The sequence below is a fragment of the Microchirus variegatus genome (genome assembly GCF_963457635.1).
Source record: "Microchirus variegatus genome assembly, chromosome: 13".
Lineage (NCBI taxonomy): Eukaryota > Metazoa > Chordata > Actinopteri > Pleuronectiformes > Soleidae > Microchirus > Microchirus variegatus.
In genome coordinates, this window is record NC_139814.1 from 27,018,055 (window position 1) to 27,027,292 (window position 9,238).

At 48.9% G+C, this 9,238-nt stretch overlaps 1 protein-coding gene across 1 annotated transcript; it reads left to right on the forward strand.

Annotated features, from left to right (window-relative positions):
* Positions 1–524: 524 nt before the first annotated feature.
* LOC310936035 (uncharacterized protein) lies at positions 525–5,344 on the forward strand (the record flags this gene model as incomplete). Its single annotated transcript, XM_083900057.1, has 1 exon — positions 525–5,344. The coding sequence occupies one exon, from the start codon at positions 525–527 to the stop codon at positions 4,626–4,628; it is 4,104 nt and encodes a 1,367-aa protein (XP_083756183.1). The 3' UTR covers positions 4,629–5,344.
* Positions 5,345–9,238: the final 3,894 nt, after the last annotated feature.

Sequence of the window (9,238 nt, forward strand, 5' to 3'; positions counted from 1 at the left end):
CCACCCAAAGATTCACGTCCCTCAGTGTCACAGTGTCGTTGTTTTGCTGATCTGCTCACGATCAGATTCACTGACGTATATTTGTTTCCGTCTCGTTTACAGCGGAGCTCCATGAGAGGAAGGAAGAACAGGCCGTGAAGCGATGGATTAACGTTAACACCTTTCATGGAACTGTTGACCTGGAAATTGCCGTACGCTTATGGAACACTTTAAAGAAACACTACAGTTTCATTTTTTAAGTATTATTTAGTATATTGTCTATTTATGGCCCCCCCTATTTTTTTTTTTTTTTACATATAACCTCCCACAAAAGCACTTGAGGGCTCGACTCTTTCCGATGTGAGAAAATCAAACACCGGATTTTGATAGGTCAGTCAGGGTAGAAGCCACAGCAAGGACTACCTCTGAAAATCGGACCTTTTATTAGTTCCAAAGGAGCTCACTGCTGTTTCCAGCTACTCACGGACTGAGAGTACGGACTTGTTTTTTTTGCCCCGGACACTTTGCTACAGCTGCTCGGCAAGATGTTCCAGTTCAGCAAGTACCCCATGGACATTTTAGAGATGCTGAGTGGCCACCAAGCCCACCAGTTCAAAGGCCTCGGATTAGAACGGCAACTGAGCCACCAACAGCAGGTCCAGCTGCAGCATCAGCAGCAGCTGCAGCAGCAGCACCAGCCCTCTGCAGACTCGTCCGGGAGCCTCCTGTCGGGCCTCGGACTCGGCTCCCTCCAGAGCTCCCGCAGCAATGCCTTCGCCGACTCCTCGTCGTTATTTGCCAAAATGAGTGCCCCGCCCCCGTCCATCTCCCACCAGAGCCAGTCGTCCTCGTCGTCTCACAGCTCCCGGAAGTCGAGTAAGATGAGCAGCAGCAGCGGCAGCGCCGCATCAGGGTATCCGCAGTTCCTGCGGCCTTTCCACCCGGCCGAGGCTGCGCTGGCACAGGAGCAGCTCCACTCTGGGATGGGACGTTTTGACTTTGGGGGGGGCAGCAGTGGGGGAGGCGCCGGGGTCATCGGGGGCGTGGTCACACCTGCGCCTCCGCCTCCACCGCTGCATCCAGGCCTCTCTGTGCCCCAGCCTTCCACTGGTCCCTCCTCCTCCTCGGCCTCTCCCGCCACCTCTGCCTCCAGCAACCCCCCCAGCAGCACTGCGGTCCCTTTAGTCGGCCAGTCCGACCCCCGCAGCCTCCACCAGCAGTTCAGCTGCATGCTGGCGGCCAACCAGTACTTCCTGTCCGGAGTTCCTACCAACAGCAGCCTGGAGCAGTTCCTGGTCCAGCAGGGCACTCACAACCACCTGGGCTTGGGCCTCAGCCAAGGGCCCGCTGAGTCAAACTCGGCCCTGGCCCCTCCCCCCGCCCTCCACTCCTCCCACAGCCACGGCCACCCGGCTCCACAGCCTCAGCAGCAGCAGCAGCTGGCGTCTCACGCCTTATCGCATCCCCACAGCCACGCTCACCACCCGCACCCTCTCCACCCGGCGCCGCAGCCCACCCCGCTGAGCAGCTTTGATTTCCAAGGTATTCCAGTCCTCTCCTCCAACCAGATAGCCTCGTTAATGCAGCAGGAAGCCGGCCTCCCCCTCCCCCTCCCTCTGCACTTGTCCCTCTCCAAAGAAGATTCGTCAAAGTCCGTCGACAGCTCTTCCACGTCCACTTCCATTGGTGGAAGCAGGAGAAAGAAAGCAATGGCAGGCTACCTGCCGCAGAGGAAGTCGGAGAGTAGCAGCCACAGCAGCAGCAGCAGCAGCAGTGTCGGCAACTGTCACAGCAGCAGCTCCAGTGGCCACAGTCAGAGTTCCTCATCAGGTCTCGTGGGAGGAGGATCTGGGAGCGTCGGCATGAGTGGCATCGGAAGCGAGCAGCAGCACTCCTCCCTCCTCTCCTCGTCCTCACAGCGGTCTTCCTCCACAGTATCCTCCTCTTCCTCCGCCCCGCCTTCCTCAAACTCCACCTCTGTGCTTGTAGCCAACGGTAGCCAGCAGTTGTCCAAAAACCGCGAAAGTCATAGGAACAGTTCGTCCAGCCAGCCCGAGCCTGAGCCCCTGTACCACTGTGGCGAGTGTGGCAAGACCTTCACCCACCTCTCCAGCCTGCGACGGCATCTCCGCAGCCACGGCCTGACACCCGAAAGCCAGAGCAGAAAGTCGGACTGTAACTCGCCGAGCCCCGAGAGGATATTCTCCTGCGGCGAGTGTGGGAAGAGGTTTAAAAAGCGGGGTCACCTCATCCAGCACAGCGTCACCCACTCGGAGAACCGTCCGTTCGCCTGCACCGTCTGCCAGAAGTCCTTCAACCGCAGAGAGTCGCTCACGAGGCACGAAAAGATCCACGACGACAAGCCTTTCCGCTGCCCGGCGTGCGGCCGCTGTTTCCGCGAGAGCACCTCCCTGCTCAACCACGCGGCTTCCGGCGCCTGCGGCAAACCTCCGCGGAGTTCAAAACACCGAGTCAACCCCGGTGGAAGTGGCTCGTCCAACCCGAGCAGCAGCAGCAGCAGCAGCAGCAGTAAAATGGGGAGTAGCGGAGACAGAGTGGGCATTTCAAACAACGGCGCGGCATTGGCCAACGACAAGTACTCGAGCGATTATTCCAGAAGTCGCTACCAGAACCAGTCGCCCTACAACAGCGGCATGGACATCTACAGGCGGTCGCAGTCTTCTCTGTACTCCCCGGGGAGTACGTTAGCCAGCGAAATGGCCAACCAAACTCTCCGTAAGGCCCCTTTAGCTCCAACTCTTCACCCTCACCCTCAAAGTCAACAGCACCACCACCCGCCGCCGCCGCCACACCCACACCTCCCCCTCTCTGCCCTACTGGATGATTCAGAGGATGAAGTCACCAGCAGCGCAATGTCGGCCATCGCTGCCGCCGCCGCCGCTTCCTGTGATTTAAACGCTGAGGGCCGCGATGGAGAGAGGCGGGACATCATCGGCGGCCTTCTGGGGGGTTTGGGGTTTGGTAACTTGGGTGGACCATCGTCCACATCTGCCCTCAACGGTTCCACCATGCCCTTAACCCACCCCCACCTGCACACCAAACCCAGGAGGCAGAGGAAGCCCAGGGATAAAAGGGACCCGAGCAGCATCATCAGGAGGAGGCGGAGTCCCGCCCCACCGGGGGACGGCTCAGAGCGGCCGTACGGGTGTCAGATCTGCGGCAAGCGTTTCAGGAGAGCGGAGACGCTGCGGCGCCACAACCGCGTCCACACGGGCGAGAAGCCGCACTCCTGCGAGGTGTGCGGCAAGATGTTCCGCGAGCCGTTCCACCTCACCAAGCATCTGACCGTGCACTCTGGCCAAAAGAACTACAAGTGCAACCTGTGCGGGAAGATGTTTGCGTACGCTCAGAGCCTGGTGAGACACGGCAAGCTACACAGGAAGGGCGAGATCGACAGCCAGGGGAGGAGGGTCAAAGGAGCTGCCGCCGCCGCCATCAGTCAGGTCGCCAACTCTGGAAACTCGGACTACTTCTCAGCCTGCTCTCAAGGAGAAAAGTCGCCGACATCCGGCACCCCCTCGCAGAGGCTGTACACCTGTACGGTGTGCTGGAAGTCATTCCGCCACTACTTCCACATGACGGCGCATCAGCAGACCGTCCACGGCGGCATTATAGGGCGAGAGAAGTCCTTTCGCTGCGACGTCTGCGGCAAATCCTTCGCCTACTCCAACAGCTTAGTGCGGCACAAGCTCTCCCAGCACGGCATCGACCGCAGCGGCCAACGCGTCAACCAGCCCCAGCCTGCTGGATTCTCACCGCTCTTCTACGATGCGGGGTCAGGTTCCGGCTACACCGGGTCGGCTCATATGCAGCAGGGGGCCCCCGGTGGTCAACCACCACCGCAACAGCAGCAGCAACAACAACAACAGCAGCAGCAGCAGCAGCAGCAGCAGCAGCAGCAGCACCCTTTTCACTACCGCTCAAAAAACTACCAAAAGCGGCACGGACTGACAAGAAAGCACCGAAAGAAAAAAAGGCGCGTGGTCATCCACAGCATCATGAGGGACGGCAAGCTGGTCGGCTTCCCGCTGAGTAAAGACACGCGCAAGAGGCTGAGCGTCCTGAAGAGGAAGAGAGGCCGGCTGCAAGCACAGATCAAGAAGAAGAAGCTCCTGGCTCAGCTGAGGATGAAGGGCGGCATGATGCGGGTGAGGTCGTGGAGCGGCGGGGCCGTCAAGGTCTCCGGGCTCACCTCGCTGGACGTCCAAATCAAGCGCTTCCCCTGCCCCATCTGCCCCAGCACCATGTACGCCAAACAGGGCTCTCTGCTGGTCCACCACGCCATCAGGCACCCGCCCAGGAAGTCGGGCCGCCACGCCCGACTGCGGTGCCAGGTGTGCGGGAGGCGCACCAGCTCGCTGCACAAAGCCCTGAAACACCGGGGCCAGCATCTGAAACAAGCCGCATTCCAGTGCCACAGGTGCCGACACCGCTTCTGGAACTCCGGCCTACTGGTCCGCCACATGTTCTCCTGCCGCGGGTCCAGCGGCGGGGGCTGGGAAATGATGACGGTCAAGTCGCCGTCGTCGCACAGCCAGTCCGACAAGGAGCCGTCTCCGGTGCGGCTAGCGGTCCCGGTCCCGGTCCTGCCGGAGAGATCGACCGTTCTGACCGAGTACAGTCAGTGAGCAGAGCGACAAAAAAAAAAAAAAAAACGGACAGTTTTTTCTAGAATAGATTGTTTTGATGTTTTATTTTTCTGAAATAATACAAGACGCAGAACAAGCAGCGAGTTTTAGCAAAGTTTTTAACACAAAGAGATCGGGGGAGGGTTTTAGTGCAACTGCCATGAAATCCCCGCATCCTCGCACACGGACACACTTTTTAAAAACCCCCGGACACAATCCGAGCTAACGACGGAGCCGGTTCAGAACCTAACGTGGACTTCAAAAGGCCAAGAATCAGAACCGCTCCGGTCGTCCTCGTCAGAGAAACCTCCACACATACCCGCACTAAGTGACAATTTTTTGTTTTAGAAAAAATGCATTCATCCGCTCACCTTCCGACACTTTTTTTTTTTTCTTCTTAGTTTGTATTATTTTATTCAAATTAGCATCACTTCCGCACAGACGCGGAATCGGATGCCGACTGTAAGAAGTGAGGTACCTTTTTAGTACCCGTTTATTTTTACACGACCGTTCTCACGTTACTGGCAGTAGTTTAAAAAAAAAAAACGGTGTCGTCGTCCTCGTCTCTGGCTCTGTACGTCTTCTTTGTCTCCCCCCGGTGGACAGTCGCTCTCTTTTTTTTTTTAATGCAGAGACGACGCATGCCCCATATCTCGAGAAACAAACAAACAAACAAACAAAAATCCTGATCTGGACGACGTAAGAGGAGAAGAAAAAAAAAAGAGGTGTTACAGTGAAGTGTTGTTGACCTTGTTTTTAACGTACACTACTTTTTAGTCGTTTTTTGAATTGAAAAAAAAAAAAACGCGCAACCGAAACAAGCTCTTGACGTTCAGGATTTGAAACAGAAATACGCAGAGTGTACTGTACAATTCGTATTATATTTTATTATATATGGATTATTTGCTGTTTTTTACTCCAAGTATGGTTTCTTTTAATCACTGTTGTTATTGTACGGGCGGGAGGGAATGCGTCGGGGTTTTATCTTTGTAAAACAAGGGGGATGAATATATGTATCGATGTGTTTTGTTTTGTTTTTCTCTCTCCAAACTTTTAACCTGCTCCCTCGTTTTCCGCGGTTACGCCACCGACCTTTTTGTAACACAAGCGTGTACACATAGTTCATTACTTCCTTAGGTCCACGTCCGACGTGTTTTTGTTTTCCTTTTATATTTTCCTGTAAAACTAAAAAAAAAAAAAACATGTAATATTATTACTAAATTACTACTATTCCTTTGCCTAAAAGTGAGTTGTTGAGAAAAAAAAAACTCAAATCCAATAAAACAAAAAAAAAGTCTGAAATGTTTGTTGGGAAGATGTTTTTTGGAAAATGGCTGCAATGGAAAATTTGGTTTCAAAATTTAAGACTTTAAAACTAAACTTTGTGTGGAATCGATAAGAAAAGCCCAGTAAAAAACAAACGAAACATACTTTTGAAATCGTTAAATGTTGGTGCCAATGTAGCATCTGTTACTTCGGGGAGTTCATGTTTGCTGCATTACCGCTAAATGGCCACTAAATGGTGCCAGAGTATCATTAAATATGTTTCTGGAGGAAAATGGAGAAAAATCATTAGTGGAGTTTAACTATTGTTCACCCATTCGCACACACACACACACATTCATGTACAGGTTCATTAGAGAGGACACTCAGTACATTAACCCTTTAATTTAACCTTAACCATCACTAACTAAATGTCTAACCATTTAACTTTAAACCGAATTCTAACCTTAAACCCACAAACACAAGGTCCTTGCAAAGACATACAAGAACACTGGTGTGTGTGTGTGTGTGTCTTATTTTAGATTCTCACTACAAACACATTCCAGTCGTGTATATTTGACGAGCGTGTTTAGAACCAGACGCTCAGGTTTCTTCGCGTCTTTCTAGGAACAACAACAACGACGACTGTCACTGTCAAAGAAATGTGAAACAAAACGTGAGCAAATTATTCTGTTATTTACGCCTTCAAAATGTATTTTTATATAATCATTATTATTCATTAGAGTAACCCTTTAAATATGAATAATTTGTAAAAAAATTAAAATAAAAAAAACCCTCTGTAAACATGCAGAGAAAGATTAAAAATCTCAAGTATTAATGTAACAAACAATAAAAGAGCTAAAATGCTGTCTTTTTTAAAAAAAAATCTTAATATTATTGATATTTTTTGTCTTAATTGTCCTAATATTTAATCTCTATCCTTAACCATTTCAGTTATTTTATTCAGTTTTGTTTCTACATAATATATAAACAATACAATTATAAAATTGTAGTTAATATATATATATGTGTGTGTGTATTTAAGCAAAAATGCTGTCTTTTTAGAACATATTTCTTAATATTATTGATATTTTTTGTCTTAAATGTCTTAATATTTCATCTTAATCCTTAACTATTTAAGTTATTTTATTCAGTTTTGTTTCCACATAATATAAAAACAGTACAAATATAAAATTTCAGTTAATATATATACATATTTATGTATGTATATATATATGTATTTAAGCTGAAATGCTGTATTTTTAAAAAATATTTCTTAATATTATTGATATTTTTTGTCTTAATTGTCCTAATATCTCATCTTAATCCTTAACTAAGTTATTTTAATCTTTATTTTTTTTCAGTTCTGTTTCCACATAATATACAATTGTAGTTAATATATACACGTATATATACATATATATATATATACGTATATATATATATATATATATACACACATATATATATGTGTGTATATATATATATGTATGTATATAGCTGTGTTTCTGTTGATAAATGGATTTAAAGGCCCCTCCCTCTTTTCCCTCCCTGTCCTCCTCACGCGGCTCTGGCATGGGGAAACACGTGGGCGGAGTTTGTGACCTATTTTCAGCCAATCGGCGGCCGTCAGCGGCAGCGACTGACCTAGTTTGGGCCAATCACAGCGCAGCACCGTCGCCGGTAGGCAGAAGGCGACGCGTGCCGAAGCCATGTGCTTCCTCCCGGTGAAGAGACATCGGTGGAGCCGCTGCCGCCGCTCGCTCGGTTCTCTCTCCGTGTTCACGGCCATAAAAACACACACTTTGACCGAAACAAACACGTGACGTCACAGCGTCTATGTGTGTGTGTGTGTGTGTTGAACGTAAACGTGACTCAGCGTGACGCAGGAACAAACAAACGTTAATTGTCAACTTTCCTCGGGTCACGTTTTCCCCCCCCCCCCGACTAATAACAACATGGCGGCGGACTGATGTGTTCAAGTACCACAGGAGTTTTTTGTTTTTATTTTATTTTTTTTTTAAATATAAAACGTTAACACGTGTCGCTGTATTCACGCTGTCAAATGACAACATAACCACATTCACAGTCATTATTCAGGGTGAGAGGGTGAGTGTGGGGGGGGGAAACGTGAAATAACGACGTTTTTAAGGAGCGAGTGTTGCGTTTAATGTCCGCACATAATCAGCGCCTGTTTCTTTACTGTTTATTTGGTCTCTGGTTTAAAAAATGACAGCGTGAGAGAAGAGCAGGGGGCGGGGCCTGGCAACAGTGGCAGTAGTCTGCAGCCATTGGTTGGAAGCAGACGGGAAAGGGGGTGGAGTTACAGGCACACGTGAGAGGCGTTCAGGTACAGCGGGAGAAAAGAGAAGTAAGTAATGAAAGTGGTTTTTTTTTTAAACACATTTAACTTTGTGTTACTTTAGAATACGACTATTTCATATTCTTATTTGTTATTTAATAGTTATCATATTTAATGCAGTATTTCCCCAATTGTGAGTTACTATATTTTTAATTATTAGACCAGCCTTCACTCATAGTTGTCCACATAATATTAAATATCAATAATATCAACGTGAAAATGGTGAAAATAGAGGTTTTTTAAACAAATATTACGGGGTGATTAAGTGTGTTAATTTGCTCCTTCAGAATTGAATTAAATTAATTAAAATATAACAACAACAAATATAACCAAATTATTATAAATATAAGTGAACTAAAACAACTAAAACGTTTTTTGGGTTTGTTTTACGTTGAAACTCAAATTTCCCAAACTCTATTTGGCGCCGTGAAGGCATCACAGACAGGCCTCCAGAACACGGGAGGGAAAGGGGGCGTGTGTCGCGGAGGGGGGGGGGGGCGTGGCCGCGGCATGCAAACGAAGCACGCCTCCGAGCGTCTGTCCCCCGTGAGCGGTGACGTCACGTGAGCGGCCCGTGTTGGTTCCAGCTGACTGAGAGAGAGAGAGAGAGAGAGAGAGAGAGAGAACAGCTTCATCTCGGTGACTCTCTCTCATCTCGTCCAGATTATTGTTTTCTCTTTATTTCCTCCATCTTTTTGCACTTTTTTCGCGCGTGTTTTCCTTCATTTCCGGTCATTTTTCTTCTTCATTTTGCTCTTTTTTCTTCTTCTTCTTCTTCTTCTTCTTCTTCGCTGCTGCTGAGACTCGACTGTGTTAATCCTCTCTCTCTCTTCACTCATTCAGCGGGACTACAATCATCACCCTCTCACTTTTTTTCACCCGGGATTAAAAATAGAGAATAATCTCAGACAAACCAGCAGGACCGGAACCGGACTGGACCGGACCAGCGTCAGATCCTGAATCTGGATTTTCTTCTTCTTCTTCA